The sequence below is a fragment of the Benincasa hispida genome, chromosome 2 (assembly GCF_027475165.1).
Source record: "Benincasa hispida cultivar pf3 chromosome 2, pf3_genome.v1.1, whole genome shotgun sequence".
Taxonomy (NCBI): domain Eukaryota; kingdom Viridiplantae; phylum Streptophyta; class Magnoliopsida; order Cucurbitales; family Cucurbitaceae; genus Benincasa; species Benincasa hispida.
Genome location: NC_143479.1, coordinates 68,839,719 through 68,857,517, shown reverse-complemented (window position 1 = coordinate 68,857,517; position 17,799 = coordinate 68,839,719). Strand labels below are relative to the sequence as shown.

Below are 17,799 nucleotides of genomic sequence, written 5' to 3'. Positions count from 1 at the left end.
TTTTCTAATGGATCTAAGTTGGCTTTAATTAGTTTTGTAATTGAAAACATATTGAATTTAATTAGATTGTCACCAATTTGTTTTTAATTAATATTTCTAATTTAGAATATTAAAATCTAAATTTAGTTTAATTTGAACTTTCTAAATTGAATTTCAATTTAGTTTAATTTGAACAAAAAAAAGTTTGATTTTAATTAAATCTTTTTAGGTAGATTTAAAATTTAGACTTTAAGATCCTCGGTAACTATTTCATTTTTTTTTAAAAGAAAATCAAGTCTATTGATATTACTTATACATCCAAATTTTTTCTCTAAAAAAGTAACCTTTAAAAACTTACTTTTGCTTTTGAAATTTGGTTAAAAAGATGCAAATCATTATACGAAATAAAGAGGAAATTGGTAACATTTTGAAAAATCAAAAACAAAAACCAAATGATTTAAGTTCTTCATACTTCAATGTATGAGACATAGTGATTCCTGTCAACTGTCCCCCAATATACGAACTTTCATTCTCATTCCAATCACCTCCATATCGAATAAGTAAACACTTTTCTGTCATCCTACAAAGCAAGAGAACATTTGTCATTAAGTTATACAAGCAATTACCTTCAAAATACAAAAACCAAATGGTTACCAATGATGTTTGTTTCTTCTTATAAAAAGGAAAAACAAAACAAAATTCAAATACCTACCAATTACATTTTTCCCAAACTCAATAATCTAAAAATATAAGACAAAATCCAAACTACCAATCAACCAAGTCTTAAATATTTATGGACATTTAGGATGCTGAGTGGGTTATAATAGTCCGTATTTATTATAGTTTGTGGGTTATAATAATAATAGTATGTGTTTGGAGTGCAGGTCATTATATTCTGTGCTTGGGTACCCAGCATCACTTAGATAATAATATCTTATACAATGTCCAATTGTATCAAATCATAACTATTGAGTACTACGATATACGACAAGAAGTTGTGTGTGTAAGTTGTTACCCTTCGAAACCTTCAATCCGTTAAGTCGTGATATTGCATCTCTAAGCACACGAGAATCAGCTGCAAAACCTTCTGATCCAAGTAAGACAAATATGAAATCGCCATTCGTGTCACAAACACCAAGAACATTCATGGCGATTTCACCCGTCCTCATCAACTTGGTTGATCAATGGCACCCATGTTGACCTTTATGTACATACCATCTAACGCACCTAGATAATCCTATGCAAACACAACATATGAAATATTCATATACATAAGTTATCTAAACTAGACACGGGTAGCGTGCCAACATTTGCTTAGTTTCACTATACCTCAAACTATCTCCATCTCGGATCTGTACAGCAGGTTGTGATTGACAAAGGTTTTTTCAACAGTACTTCATGTAATCGTAAAACAGCATTGAGAACAGAGTTGAAATGCCTAGAAACTATTTTACCAGACCTAACAAACTGTCTACAAACTACTTTGTTCTTAGCATCGTGGCCTAAGATGTTCAGGAACATGGCGACCATCGCCTCAACATCTACAACTTCTGTTCCCACTAATTAGCCAGTTGTCCTTAATAAAGTACATAAAATGGTAAAATATCTTTTATTCATTCGTGTGCTTTCATGACAACTTAAATCAAACTCATGGATTAGTCGAAAGTATGTTAATTGCCTAATATGATGTCTAGTGTGATGTGGTGGGTATTCTATCCTCCTGTAGTCGTTGAGTAATAGCTCTAGTGTTAGCAGAAATTGACGTTGGGTAGTTGTGAACACCATTAGTATGGTTACTACTTCTTAGGGGTCCATTATACCATAGATTACGAAAATTAGCTCCTGAAACATTTATTCATGAGTGGTTTTTGAAATTTATGCAAAATTTAATTTTAACTTCAAACTAATGTACTTTTAATCTAAACAAGAATATTCTTATCATGGAATTTTAAGTACATACAAAATTGTATTATATAGCTTAGTAATAGTAGTAATAGTGACTTACAATACTTTTTAATGTTTAACATTAAGATTAAAATTTTTATCTAAATTTAGAGTGCAACGGGATGAAATTGAAAGTTTGAAGTAAAAATGCATATTTTTTTCTTTTCTCTCTTTTCTACTTCTTTAAAAAAATAAGTTTAAATCGTTATCTATGGACTTTTAAGTTTGTTCATCTTAATCCTTAAAGACAATTATTCATAGTTGTTACTTTACTTTTAATTTATCAATAAAAAATGTTGTTTGCATTTTTATCAAATATATCCAATCCTACCAAATGAAGCAATCAAATGGTATTATTAACATTTGCTGCTAATCACTAGCATGCTTTAACCAATAGATAAGTGCAAGCCCTACAAACTTTTTTTTTTTTTTTTTTGTATTAATCAACAATAACCATATTCAATTTCTTGCAACGTCTCGAATAATTTCATTTTTTTAATATGAACATGGAAATTAAAATTCTCATTGATAAAATCGTCTTGATTTTAGTAGGTTTCATTTTAGGCTCGTGATCAAATCTTAAGTTTTAAATGAAAAATAAATCAAAAAAGAAAAATGTGATGAAGCCTAACAAGTATTTAGGAAGAAAATCAAGCCTTTTAAGAATGAAAATTGTTGTAATAAAAGAACAGCAAAAGCATAATTAATATATAACTAAATTATTTTAAGAATTTAAGTTTTGTATCAACAAACACTTCAAATATACAGGATGAAATTTGAGGAGAAGAAAGCACCCATGTACAAATTAAGGAAAAGCAAATAAATCCCATAGTTTACACGGTTTTAGTTGTTGATAGAAGAAATTGGATGAAATTTGAGAAAAGAAGAAGTACAGATTAGGTTTCACCCGACCTAGAACATTTGAAAGAAAAGATTTTAAATCTACCAACCATAGAAATAAACAAGAAAATAGTGAGATAAATAGTACGAACACAGACAATAAACAGAGAAAGGAAAAGACTACCAAGAAGGATACAAAAGAAAAGAAAATTGAGACAAAGAAGAGTACCACCTTATGTACGATAGAAGGAAATGTAAAACTTCGCTTATTCTCTAATAAGTTGAACATTATGATAATAAATAAACAGATGCTTTAATAATAACATAAAGAAAAAAGTGAAAGTGACTCAATAGGAGATGTGATAAGCAACACAAAAGAGAGAGAGGGGGAAGAGACTTACCAACAATTGTGTTGTGAAAATGGGGTTGCCCTCGTAGTTGTAAGGAAAAGAAGTCTCATTTATAGAGAAGAGAAGATATTAACATTCTAGATGATGAGTAGGTCATGTTTAGGTGTACTTATGGTAATAAATAAACCTTGGAAACCCCACCTAGTGAAATAAAGTGAATAGTATACCATTGATGTGAACCAAAGAAACCACTATTGTCAATCACATCAGGTGAAGTGACTTAACAATGAATAAAGTATTATACAAATCACTACTTGCAATCAAACTAGAATAAACCAAACAAGAACAACTTGGGAAGCAAACAAGAATAATAACATAGTTGCAATGAGATTGGAAGAAGAAAAAATAAATAAATAAAATAAAATAAAATAAACAAGGAAGCCAACAAACAATTAACTATCCTAGTATTATGCTTAGACGGTAAGAACCAACCTCATAGCAACAAAATTCTTTCCTAAGTCATTCTGAATTTTGGATAATATGATGTACTATGGTAAATCAGATACATTGATCATTAGAGTCAATGCAAAAACAATCATTGAAATAGTAGCAGAGACCAAGAGTAAATAGATAAAGAAACAAGGAGTAAGGGACGGATAATCAAAGATCAAGAAGATAGCATACCTATGACCTATAATCGAAGACCAAGAAAGAGAATCACATCATGGAAATAGCATTATAATCAACATTTATAACAGTTATTGAAATTGCAGCAGAGACTAAAAGTAAATGGATAAAGGAATAAGGAGTAAGGGACTGCAATCAGAGACTAAGAAGATAATATACCTTTGACCTATAATCAGAGACCAAAAAAGAGAATCACATCATTGAAATAGCATTGTAATCAATGTTTATAACAATCATTGAAATAGTAGCAGAGACCAAGAGTAAACAGATAAAGAAACAAGGAGTAAGGTACCAATAATCAGAGACCAAGAAGATAGCATACTTTTGACCTATGATCAGAGGCCAAGAAAGAGAATCACATAATGGAAATAGCATTGTAATCAATGTTTAAACAATGATAAAAAAATGAATAGGGACCGATAATCAGAGACCAAGAACAGGTAAAGAAAAATGTAAATACAACTATAATCAGTGTTTATACAGTGACCAATTATTAGAGACCAAGAACAGATAAAGAATCTCAAGGAAATACAATTATAACCAATGTTTATACAGTGACATACAATTATCAAAGACCAAGATCTAAACACTGAAATCATGCATAGAGCAAATAATCAGAATAAGCTGAAAAGATATGTAAAAAAAATAAGCTTACATTTGTCAACAAAATGAAGGAAACAAAATTACAATGACTCATCATCGACTGGTGAAGAGAAAGAAGACTTGTCATTTGATCTGGTAACCCTACCAAGATCTGAACACTATCCTCCATCCCCTACCATGCTCCAAACGAGGATCTCCATCCCCTACCAAGCAAGATCTGAGCTCAACATGGTTTTAGGATTTCGGACTCAGATAGACAGAAGGGACAACACAAAAGATTGGAGAACCAAAAGAAACGACAAGGTGAAACCTTCGTTTGAAGCAACAAGATAAAAAAGAACGGGAGTGGTGTTCAGAACGGCAAGATGAAAGAGGAAGCCAAAAGAAAGGGTTACGGATCTAGAGAAAAACACAAATCTAAACTACCAAACATACCGTAGTCTAGATCTGCGTAAGGTTTCTTCAAATCCGACCAAAGCAATAACAGTTGATCGACAGGAACGGAGAAGAGGAAGCTCCAAAACCCACCAGAAACAACGCCGATCGGGAACAATGACGAAGCCCTAAGAAGAAGAAATGGAAGGAAACGAGACGAGGGAAATAATACAAACAAACAAAATAATCGGAGTAAGTAAAACGGGAGAATGTATAACAATGGTTTGTAGGTTAAGTGGGAACAAAGAAGAGGAAGCTCCAAAACCCACCGGAAACGAATCAAAACGAGAACCATGGCAAGACCCTAAGGAAAAAAGAACTAAAGAGAGAGATGGAATGAAACGAGATGGAGGAAATAATACAAACAAGTAAAATAATCGAAGTAAACAAAATGGGAGAGTGCTGGAACAATGATATATTGATGAATTGTGGGTTAAGTGGAATTTGGGCTCCAACTATTTACTTGGATGATCTATAATAGCCCACCAGCCCAACTCCAAATAGGGGACCCAAACGCCCCCTTAGAGACTATTTAAGAACCCGTAATAGAATGAGTCTAAATTGTATGATGAGTTACAATACCATATTTGAATTGAATGATTTGAACTCAACTTGTAATATTAGACTCAATCCATTCCAAGAGTTTTTAATCCAACCCTCTTTCTCACCATTTTCTCGTTTCACAATCTCATTTTCGTTTCAACCTCGGTTCCTCATACATTCCAACATTTCTCTAATTCTCAATAATCCTAATTACATTCCAATCTCTAAAACAATCCCTTAAAACACTAGAAAGGGAAGAAGAGGAATAGAGCAAAGTATTAGGTTTGTATGGTTCTACACAATAGTGAGTAATTCTCTTGTACAACTCCTAAAAATCACAATACTTCATGCAAACAAGAATAATAAAAAATCAATGTACCATAAATTATAATCATAACTAATAGTCAATCATTCTTCCCATCCCATTCTATTCCATCAAAAATAAATAAAACAAACTAAATCATTTTGCATTTCAATTTCAATTCTTGTCCATAAGGAATTAAAACAAGATCTCCATATGTATGCATCAAAACATTAAGGGAAGAAAGTTCACAGGCTTAAATACGTCTCTACAACATAATCAACACACAACTGTTGGTTGAATTTAATTTTCTTCATGCAGCAGCTAACAATTCAATTCTAACAATGCCTCTTTCCTTCAGTTCAAACACAGCCATTAGTCAAAGCTAGAGTTCAAGAATTTCAGTAATTCATTTCTTTTGTTTTCTTCAGCTTTGTCTTCCTTTGATTTGTCAAGTTTCAACAAAATCTGCAATAACAACAATTCATGAAAACTATATTATCGAAAATACTCTATAAGCTGTTCTCTTCTCACCAACCACTGTTAAGTTATGCTACCCGACTTTTTTCAAAGTCATTCTTAATTCTCCTAGACCTGTTGAATATGAGTGACAAGTGCTTTTGGTCAAGGCAAAAGTGTTCTCAGCATTGTCAAAAGCACTCCAAAACATGGGCAAAAACAACTAAGAGATTGGATCTTTCACCTTTTTGCCAGAGACAGCACTCCGCCGTGTACCATCATCCTTCTCCCGTGCTAAAAACTGTTAAATAGATGAAGTGACTGTGAAGTTGAGATAAGACATGTCAAGAAAGAAAGATAATTGCAAAATAAACAAAGCTGTGAAGGGAACCTTAGACAGCTGCACAGGGCTACTACTCTCTTCTGGTTGTTTCTATACATCGACTCCGAATGCCAGGACAAATCCGCATAACAAACCATTCAAGGCAAGTCAATCAACAGCCCGATCATCATGCCACAGACCCCAACTCCAATTTCAAAGAATCAATCAGTAAATAGTCATAGAACATCTCACATCATATCTAATTTAGAAACCCCTCCGAAAACAAAATCAACTATCGATGCAGTCTAAAGATTCGTATGACTAAAAACAATAAGATCATTTGGCAAATAGATCAATACTTTCAGCTTTATTCTAAAGATTGCATGGCTTATCAGACTGGCTCAAAACTTTAGCCTGAAAGCTTATGTCTTCTTTAGATTATAAGTGGTTAAGGACTTTTATACATGAGGATTCTGCCTCGATGATGCTTGGAGTCTTTGTGCCTCCTTTAATGATTAGAAGAATAATATTATGCTGATACTTATTCAGGCTATGATTGATTCTACTACCAAGGACTAAAAATACATTGAAGATAGAAACTCAAATGACTTAATAAGATTTTCATTGGAGAGTGCACCTCTTCGGAAAGAACTTTTTTTAGACATTGAATACATGTATTAGAAGCTAGATCGACTTTATCATAATATGTTCTGAAATAATATGTCAATAGGAGTCTTTTATCTAAATAATATGTCAATAGGATGTAGATAGAGTAAAAGCCATGATGCATAGAGGTTATTTCCATGGTATTTCTCAGTTCATCGAAAGTATAGCATTACAGCAACAAAGGCAAAATAGTATGCTTATGAAGAAAAGCGGGGGAAGGGAGGGGAAATACTAGAATAGCACACAAACAGGGTAGTGGTCTACCTCTTTAGCTTTATGTTTACGCCTCTTATGGTGATGACTCCTACTTCGCTCCCTCTCCTTATCCTAAGATGCACAGAGAGAGAGAGAGAGAATAACAATAACAAGGTGTAAACTACAAAGCCCAATAGAAAAAATATTATATAAAAACATCTACCCTCTTTGCTCTATCATTCCTCTTATGCCGCTTTGAACGGCCAGACGTTTCAGGTTCGCTTTGAGAAGAGCTATTGGTTCTACATGTGCATAAAAGAACAGGTAAGAATTATCTTGGGTACATAACAAGTGCTATGCAAAAATACTTGACTAGAAAAGCAGCAACACCACTCACTGAGACAAGATTTTGAAAAGTAAAAATTAGGTTATAAATTAGCCCCTGTTTCATAACCATTTCAGTTTTAGTATTTTGCTTTTGAAATTCATGTTTGTTTTCTTCCAATTTATCAATTATGATTTTCATCTGCAATAAAGAAATTCTTGAATGCCTAGTCAAATTTCAAAAACAAAAACGAGTTTTTGAAAACTAATCTCCCAATCTTTGTCGAACTCTTATCAACAACAACCAAACAACCAAGGTAACAAAAGATCAGAAACAACTACGGAACAGCATGATACGAGAGAAAGTATTCAAGTTGCTGAGGTTTACCGGGAGTAATCAGATTCGGAGTCGGAGGAAGAGAGAGAATCAGAGGAGGAGCGGCGGTGCCTGCGATGGCGTTTAGAATGAGAGCGAGACTTCTTACGAACCCTAAGCGTGTCCCGATCCTTTTCACGGCGAGCTCTCCGGCGACGGCGACGGCGAGAAGACGAAGAAGATGAATCAGAAGTGTAAGATGTCGCAGACGAAGATGAGGCCGCCATTGATCAGCAATATACTACAAGTTACAGTGAGGATATATAATCATCTGATAGAGCACAAAATTACTCAGAAATCAAAGGAACCCATTCAACTCAAAGAAAAATCAGTATCAATGGCATCATAGCAGCAATATATTAGTTTTATACATGACTTGCAATCATATCATTGCTAACTATCCTTTCCTATTCCTCAAATTGTTGGATCCGCAAGTCAAGCTACAAGACTAGAGCAAACCACAATCAATTTGAAACATAGAAATATAATACACCAAAAAATCCAAAAAGAAACACAAACAGGAAAAAAAAAAAAAAAAGCAAAACGAAACCCTAGATCGATCAGAAGAAAACGAAAAATACCCCCAAAATTTTAAAAAGGAAACGCTAAAAAAGCAAAACAAAACCCTAGATCGAGCAGGAGAAAACGAAATTACACCGAAAATGAAACAAAAAAGAAAAAAGAAAAAGAAGAAGAAGAAGATACCTACGAGTAAGGGAGAGTTGTCTTTCACTAAGCAAACCCTCGATGTAAGCTTATTAACGATGCTGGTCAAATTTTTCAAATATATTATTATTATTATTATTAGGTTAATTTAAAAAAAAAACGCCCCCGAATTTTTTTTCCTTAGATCAAAAATATCTTTCAAGTTTCAAATTTTTAAAAATATCCTTTAACATTAAAGAAAGAATGGTTTAAATAATATTCTTGTCGTTAATTTTAGATGAAAATTATTAAAGTTTTATTTTAAAATATTCATAGACTTTCAAAACGTTTAAAAAATACACTTAATTTAATAAAAGTTCAAAAATATCTTCACAGTTAGTATTAAACAAAATAGTTAATTTTTCAAGACAAAAATGACTTTAAAAATTTTTAAGAAAATTAAAAATGCTTCTATTGATCAATTTATTTAAAGTGTTTTTGAGTTCAAAAAAATCAATTTTAAAATAAATTACACAGATATCCTCACTTTTTTCACATAAGTACTCTTATATTTCTCTTAATTTTTCAATTCTTAGCTTACACCAATGTTCTCAACAACTAAAATAAAAACAAAAATCATAAAATTTCACAAAATTCCAAAATCAAAATCTCATCTTGAAACATACCAAAACAATAAATAGAAATAAAAAAGTATTTGATTATTTATTGTACATATAGATACTCTCATATTTCTCTTAACTTTCCAATTCTTAGCTTATACCAATTTTCTCAATAAACAAAACATACCAAAATGTTGCGGCATTGAAGGCCCCTTCACGAAGCGCCTTGAAGAGCAAATTGAAAGGAGTGCCTCTTCATGCACACGTATCAAATGGAGAGCGATGTGGCACCACAAGACAAGATTGCATGTTTGTGTAGCAAACTATCTCTATGAATGACGTGGGGCACAAGTGTTGTAGCACTTGCGCAACGTCATGTCTCCTTTTGCTCGATTTCACCGTTTTGCCTCCTATTGCTTGATAATTGTTTTATTTAAACCCGAATTGCATATGAAACGTCCCAACGACTTTTTTTGCTCGATAACCTATCTAAGAGCTAAAATAAATATTAAATTCCTAAGAACCAACATGATTTAGGCTGATACTTTTTTATTTGACTATTTATTGTTTTGGTATGTTTCAAGAGAAGATTTTGATTTTGGAGCTTTGTGAAATTTTGTGATATTTTATGTTATAACTTAAAATTTTGGTTTTTATTTTAGTTGTTGAGAAAATTTATATAAGCTAAGAATTGGAAAATTAAAAGAAATACGAGAGTAGCTATACAAAAAAAAATGAGGATAACTATATAATTTAGTTTAAAATTGGTTTTTTTCGAACCTAAAAAAACTTCAAATAAATTGATCGGTAAGAGTATTTTTTTTTAATTTTTAAAGTTATTTTTGTTACAAAGACTTAATGGTTTTATTTAAATACTAATGGTGGAGGTACTTTTGAACGTTTATTAAGTACGTTAAAGATATTTTTGAAATATTTTAAAAATTCAGAGATATTTTTAAAACAAAACTTTAATGGTTTCCATCTAAAACTAACGACAAGGGTATTGTTTGAATTCTTTTTGAAAATTTAAGGATATTTTTTAAACTTTTGAAATTTATTTTTTATACAAAGTGTTATTCAGGGGCATTTTTTTTTTTTTAATATAATTTAACCTTCTTCTTCTTATTATTATTATTTTCTTTTTTTAGGTCACATGTGTTTTTTTAAACATTGCTAGTGTTTTTACACGTGCATAAAAATATTCAAAATCTTTTTTTATGAAATATTATTTAATATAATTATTTTCCAATATTATCAATTTTATGAAGTACTAAACAAACTATATATTTAAGTATATTTATGAATTAGTATACGTATTTAGTTGTTTATTTTCGAGTGTTTCCTCAATTTTGTTCGAATAATGATTTCAATTTAATCGTTTATTATTAACATTGGTTTTATCTAAAGCAAGTATAAACTTACTTAGAGAATTAGGAAAAAGAAAATAGAGGAAAAAAAAACTTATTTAAGAGTTTTTTTTACTCTTAAATGAGGAGGTTAAATTGAAAAATGTTTAAAGGCTACCTAAACCTAAAATTTTGCTATGTAATAAAATCAAATTGAAAAAACCAGTCAAACAGATAGATAAACACACTTCACATGTTAAATTTTTTCTATTAGAATTCGACTTACCATCCTTTTTAACTCTACAAAAATTGAACTAAAAAGCCTATACAATTAATTTATATTTTAATTATAAAATAAAAATACACACAAAGTGAAGAGCAAATTCCATAACAAAAAGATGAAAACGAAGAATTGATGATGTAAAATAATAATAAAATAGATATTTCATAGATCATTCCTAAAAGATGTCCCAACTTTGTCGTATTCATTTAAAACTTAAATTCAATAGTTTCAGGCTTTTGTAATTTTTAGAAACATTTATGTCCGTTTATTTTGAATTTTCCAAAATTTTATAAATTGAAAGAGTATATATATATATATATATATATATATATATATATATATAATCAATTATTTTTGGGTAAGGACAAAATGGAAAATTTTTCCTTTTATATATGAAATTTTATAATTTGATGCACCTTAACCAACATCTATATACAAATAAATATTAACATATTTAGTTATAATGACTAAACTCAAATATTGAGATCAAGGAGTGGGCCCTGATCCTATTGATAATGAGTGGGTCCAAATAATTCAATCGAGATAGTTGCTGAATCATACCACATAGTTCCAGCAAAAGCTGCAAAAAATATTTGGAGTTTTTTTTTTTTTCTCATTTTTGAATCATGCATCTATATTGAAGTTTAACTTTCAACTTCTAATAATTTAATTGATTGAAAATTTTAAATTACTTGAGAAATAAATAGGAACGAAAAATTTTTAGTTTCAAATTTTCGATTTCTAATGATTTAAATAATGGTTGAATTATTCTAATTACTTAAGAATTGATAAATAGAAAAGAAGAACAAATTTTAAGATCTACTAGACTAAAAAATTTCAAAAAAGAAAAAAAATCATAAGTGAATCAAATTAAACTCTATTGTGTACAATTAAAAAATAATTATATATATATATATAAATTAATGGAGAAGCAATTAATTGGTGATTTATTAAGAAAAGGAAGTAAATTAAAGAAACAAAAAGGTCCAAACCCAAACTCTAAAAAAAAAAAGAAAAAAAATGGAAGAATTGCAAACAAATGTAACCATAAAAAGAAAAAAGAAGAAAATATTTTCTTCCACTATATAGAATTAGACCCACACATGAACACACAACTTAAAAGTCTTAAACCACATTAGAGAGACAGAAAAAGGGAAAAAAAGGATTGAGCCAAGCCAGAGAGACGGCCGGCCGCCATTACATAACAAATAAATGTTGAAACAACAAAAAATCAATGAGTAGCTCCGCCCCTTGCAGCGGCGGCGCGGGTTCTGGTCATGCCGGAAACATAAGGAACTCCGGTAGACTTAATCCAACTATCCCCTCTAAGAAACCTTCCGGCAGTAAAATCTACAGCATGTTGTGGTGTAATTGTCTTAATCCCTCTCCATTTCACCCTCTTTGATTTATCAGATCCTGGCCCATAATTATTATACTCTGTGTAAAAACATGTCTTCAAGCCCCAATCTCCAGCCCATGGCAACCAACCTTCAGGCTGAATCAAGTCACCAATGTATGATTCCATGATGATTGTTCTAGAATATTCCTTCCATGGTCGTCCAAGGAAGGATCGGAACTGCTTTTGCACTGGGGCGAGGTCGGCGTCGGCCTTGAAGGAACTGTTTTGGATAATGAGGGCGGATGGTTGGCGGCGCTCCTTGCGTCCATGTGCCGTGACGATGCATTGCTGGTTTGGAAGTGGCTTGCGGACTAGGAAGGTGCAGCTTTGGAAGACGGCCGCTGCGTCGCCGAAGACGAAGTCGATGGTACCGGAGATGGTGCAATCGCGGTAGAATTGACGCATGGTGTGGACGTAGAGAGTGTCTTGGTAACCATGCATTTCGCAGTTGTAGAATACGGCTTTGTCGGCTTGGACTCTTAATGCGACGGCTTGATGCTTATGTGGCCCTGCCGTGTTCTCGAACCCGATGTCTCTTGCCATGAAGTGCTCTGCTGTCACAGCTATATACAACACACAAATCAAACAGTTAATCTCTCGTTGAATATCGAATTATAAGAACTAAATTTGAAGGATACTCACCAACAGTTGCAGTTTTGAAGGTGGGTGTGCCATCAATAAAGTTCTTGCTTCCAGTGATAATGGTCTTTTTAGGGCCATCACCAATGAGCATCAAATGGGTGAGGGATTTTTTAATCATGAGATATTCCTTATACACTCCTTGCTTGATATGAATCACATAAGTTGCATTGTTCTTCCTCTTTGGAACTTTGTCAAGAGCCTCTTGAATAGTCCTGAACTGACCACTTCCATCCTTAGCCACCACAACATTGGGCTTCACTCTTGTCCCGGCAGCTAGGAGTCGTCGCATCCCAGGGTTCGCCCAATCGGGGTAATCATCGTGTCCAAGAACCGGAATCTCAAGAAGTCGCCTTCGGCTAATCCCTGGAATCTGCAACTCTGTCAACATGGACGAGATCTGCGACACCATCGCCAACCCATTGCTGCTCAACTTCATCGACGTCTTCAATGCCTTCTTCATTTTCTCTGCTGCATTTCCTGTTGTGTTCTCAAACCCATCCAAGCAAGTTTCCTAAACCAATACAAACATTGAACATAAATCATAAATTTACTTTAAGGAGCTTAAACATTTAACCTGAACTACATTACCTGATAAGTAATGGTAGCGCTGAGCCAGATCTTAATATCAATCAACATCTCATCGAGTTTACTAATATCAAACTCGCCGAGCTTGTTCATCGAGTATTTAAGCTCATCAACGGCAAAATCCATGAGCTCTTTACAACCAGCAAGGGCTTTGGAGGTTCTAGGGTCTTTCTCAATCTCTTTCAAGGTGACAGATTTATTAGCAGCAGCTTGGATCAACTTCATGGCAGCTTTGAAGCCAGCTTGAACCAATTCCTTTGGATCTGAAGAGTTGTTACCAGCAGCCTTGAGACTAGCAACACATTCTTGTTTATAGTCAGTAGGTTGACAAATGGCTTTAATGGCTTTCACTGAAGCAGATATTTCATGAGACTTGCTCCCAATGGCCGGATCGCTCGTTTCCCCTTGGTTTAGGTTAACACCAACTGTCACCGCCACCACCATCGCCACTAGTAACATGGACGAGACGCCGATGATGGCATATCTTTTCTTGTTCTGAGCATCATCATCCCCATAACTCATTTTGTCCTAAACAAAAAAAAGAACTCTTTTTTTTTTTTTCTTTTTTCTCTTCGAATGACCAAAAAAGGTTTTTTTTTTCCTTCTTTTTTTTTAAAAATAAAGTATCTCCCTTTAGAAATCAAGGAGAGGTTGAAAAATAATTAAAAGAATGAAAAAAAAAGGGAGGGTTTTTTTTTTTTTAGCTAGTTGGGGACCTTCCTCTTAGGAGCCCCCTCTAGAGTGTGGGTTTGAAGAGATTGTGAGAAGGTGAAGGATTTATATAGGGAGAAGCAAAAGGTTTTGTTTGGAAAAGTTAGTTATAACTGTCATCTAAACTTGTGGCTAAAATGACCTGAAGAGAGGGAGTCAAAGAGGAGACATAAAAGGGGTTGGTTTGTTTTTGTTTACTAAAAATTGAAAGGTTAATAACCAACCAATTTGTGAGGCTGCCCTTGTCTTCAGCTATATTTCAATTTTCAAAATAAACCCAAAGGAATATATTTAAATATAACATGTTTATATTCTTCTTTTTTTAGAAAAATTAAACATGATACTTGTTATAATATTAAAGAGCTCTCTTGGCCTAAAAATTTATAATAAAAAGGTGAATATATTTGATGGGGTTAATTATCTCAATTTGTGATTTTGATTTAATACGATATGCTATAAGTTTAGAATATTAAGATATTGGACCAATCTAACTATAGAATATTATTCTATAATAATGGATGCATTTGGTTAGCAAATTGAAAGACATATTAATTTGAAGATAAAAAAGATTTATTAAAAAAATAATTGTATTTCATATTGGCGGATTTTAAAATTGAATTTTATTTTAAATAGGTTTGAAAATATATTTATAATCATAATAGAGTTACTAAAAGGAATATATATTAAGTTAAATCTAAACTATTATAAATAAATTTACTACCATGTGTTTTCTTTTTATCATTTATGTCACAAGTTATTTATAATTATTATGTTACAATATCATATAATACATAGTATACTATGTATGTATATTTTAGTTTAACGTAAAGTAAATGAGTTTATAATATTAAATACTATATTTATCAAAAATAAAATCATGCTCTTAATGTAGTTTTGTGTTTTAAAATTTGAAATTCAAAATTTAGATATATTTTTTCAAAATATTATTTTGAAAATTTCCACTTTCAAATAGTTGGTTTTGTAAATCTCAAACCACAAAATTCAAACGGAATACCCCTAGTTTCGTGGGAGGTAAGCTTATATTTCTAATGACGTAATAAATGTGGGAAATTTATTTATGTGGGTTACATTTTGTATCAATGGCATCAATGTATATAACTTGAAGTTTCTAATTTTGTTTTTTTTTTAAAAAAGGGAAAATTCTTATTTGTGTTCAAAAGGCCTACAACTTTAATTAAAATATATACTCTAAATTTTTATTTTGTATCTAATAAATATGTATATTATTTTTTTAATAGGTTAAGACCTCTTAGTTACAAAATTGAAGATGAGGCTTATTTGACATTTTGAAAGTTTAAAGGTTTATTAGATTAGTTTTGAATTTTATTGACCTATATGACACAAAATTAAAAGCTTAAACTATCAAACATTTTTTTAATTGTTCAAGAACAAATAGATACATAACTAAAATTTTAAAGACTTAATAACCTAATTTCTTTTACAAGATATATATATATCTTCCAAATCGTCCACCCTAACTATTCACCATTCTCCGTCAAAAGGAGATTTTAGTAAATAACCAAATATAATACTTAACCTAATTTCTTATATATATATATATATATATATATATATATAACAAACTTGGAGCCTAACCATACATGTTCTCCAACTATATCTTCCAAATTGTCTACACTAACAATCCACCCTTCTCCACCAAAAGGAAGTTTTAGTAAATAACCAAATATAACACTTAGACTAAGGATCAAGTTGGTAATTTTTCTTACATCTCCTCTCCTCCCCCAGGTATCATATACACCCCAAAATAAAGAGTTGTACTAGTAGAAAAGTACCTATACCTAACAAAATTAAGTGAATACCTAAAATTATAGTCATTTTACCTAAAATAGTAATAATTTTATTTCTATCTTTCCACATATAACCGAAGAATGGAAAATATTCTTACTTTTTTTAGGTCAAAAGGTCGATAACGAGATCTTGAATCAACTTATTGATCTTATAGTATATCTTAGTATAGAGGATGATACCAAAGGTTTGTATTTATTTATAAACTCTCCTGGTGGATGGGTAATACCTAAAGTAGCTACTTGTGATACTATGTAATTTGTATGACCAGATGTACCAACAATATGCATGGGAGTTACCTAAAAATAGATCACATAAAAAGAATTTAGTAGCTCCTTTTATTTTATTTTATTACGTTAGTAAGAACTTGTATTTTTCATTGGTGTGTAATCAAAATATATTTCTTCTTTTTTCTCCCTAAAATAATGGCGTGTAACTTTAGAATAATTTAAATTCTTAAATACGTTTGTATTAATATGAAGTTAAAATTAGGGATAATGGTAGCAAAAAAATATGCAATTATAGCAAAATTTATATCTAACTTTCGGAGTCTACCAGTGATAGACTATATTGCTAATAGAAATCTATCAATGATATATCTATCACTAATAGGAGTTTATTAATGATAGAGCCTATCATTGATAAATTTTGTCATATTTCTAATTTTTGAAAAATGTTGGTATATACTCCATTATTAACCCTAAAAGTGCTATCGGTTGCAATGACTCTTACAATTATTGTCGGTCTCTAATACAATTTTCAACATTAGTTTTATTTTAGTACTAATTTTTTTTCTTTCTTATCATTCTAATTAATTTAGTTTAGTTGAGTTAAATGTCAAATTAATGTAAGTTATCCAACCTCCTATAGTTCCTTCCTTTGAAAGAATCTCTGTTTGTGGCAAAATGAGAAAAGATTGGAAAATTTTATTGTAGGATGTGATATAAATGTACAAGTACCAAATCCTTATTTACACGTTAAGTTAAAATATATGTATATATTCAATAGATAGAGGCAACAATTGTCATCCCAAACATAGATGTTTGCTTAGCCATTAAATAGGGGTTCCACCCTCTTTGGGTTGAGATTCCTTGATCTATATGGAAGCTCCTTTTGGTACATTCTCACTATGAAAATGAGCTCCAAATTTACTTTGTTGATGTTACTCTTGGTGAATAAAGACATGCATTTATTAAAGGCTTTCTTTACATTTAGGGAACCTCAAATTTTGTTTCACACACACTCTTATCATACATGCTCACAGATGTTCGTAGAACGAAATTTGGCTTGAAGATCATTTTATTTCGATCTCTAAGGCCATCACTAGAAGATGTTTCATCTTTTTCATGACATGTTTGTTTAGTTTAGTTCTTGTGTGTCTATATATATATATATATATATAGCTTATAAAGTTATAAAATTATATAGATATATTTTAGAGTGATTTTAGCGAAGATGGTTTAAATAAAAAACTCAGACAAACCACACGTATTTTCAAAACTCGGAAACTAAAAACGTAGGAAAAATTAAGTTTATTTCCTCCTCTTTCTTACAATGAGTTGGATCTTTCTTAAGTATAATGATTGAATTCTTAATCAAATTTTCAAAAAAATAAAAACAACTTTTTAAAAGCTACCATTTTTAGTTTTCAATATTTGGCTTGGTTCTTTAAACCGTTGGTAAGAAGTAGATAACAAAAAAAAGAAATTTGGGAGTG

At 31.4% G+C, this 17,799-nt stretch overlaps 2 protein-coding genes and 1 long non-coding RNA gene across 6 annotated transcripts; all 3 read right to left on the bottom strand.

Moving 5' to 3' along the window:
• Positions 1-423: 423 nt before the first annotated feature.
• Positions 424-3,241, bottom strand: LOC150038119 (uncharacterized). 2 transcript variants are annotated; one of them, XR_016527732.1, is made up of 3 exons: positions 3,165-3,241; positions 995-1,216; positions 424-559 (listed from the first exon to the last, which is right to left on the bottom strand). It is a non-coding gene; the product is annotated as an uncharacterized LOC150038119 (long non-coding RNA). The 2 variants fall into 2 exon arrangements; XR_016527733.1 differs by lacking the exon at positions 3,165-3,241 and adding an exon at positions 1,309-1,445.
• A 2,582-nt stretch (positions 3,242-5,823) lies between these two features.
• Positions 5,824-8,865, bottom strand: LOC120071262 (uncharacterized). 3 transcript variants are annotated; one of them, XM_039023427.2, is made up of 7 exons: positions 8,734-8,865; positions 8,037-8,265; positions 7,548-7,626; positions 7,394-7,456; positions 6,533-6,574; positions 6,386-6,442; positions 5,824-6,150 (listed from the first exon to the last, which is right to left on the bottom strand). In XM_039023427.2, exons 2-7 carry the CDS (start codon positions 8,249-8,251, stop codon positions 6,058-6,060), a joined length of 549 nt encoding a protein of 182 aa, XP_038879355.1. In that variant the 5' UTR covers positions 8,252-8,265; positions 8,734-8,865; the 3' UTR covers positions 5,824-6,057. The 3 variants fall into 3 exon arrangements, with proteins under 3 accessions (XP_038879355.1, XP_038879353.1, XP_090166947.1); XM_039023425.2 differs by having other exon boundaries at positions 8,730-8,835; XM_090310821.1 differs by lacking the exon at positions 8,734-8,865 and adding an exon at positions 8,606-8,688.
• A 3,082-nt stretch (positions 8,866-11,947) lies between these two features.
• LOC120071858 (putative pectinesterase/pectinesterase inhibitor 21) lies at positions 11,948-14,249 on the bottom strand. Its single transcript, XM_039024260.2, has 3 exons — positions 13,548-14,249; positions 12,960-13,470; positions 11,948-12,880 (listed from the first exon to the last, which is right to left on the bottom strand). Exons 1-3 carry the CDS (start codon positions 14,064-14,066, stop codon positions 12,150-12,152), a joined length of 1,761 nt encoding a protein of 586 aa, XP_038880188.1. The 5' UTR covers positions 14,067-14,249; the 3' UTR covers positions 11,948-12,149.
• Positions 14,250-17,799: the final 3,550 nt, after the last annotated feature.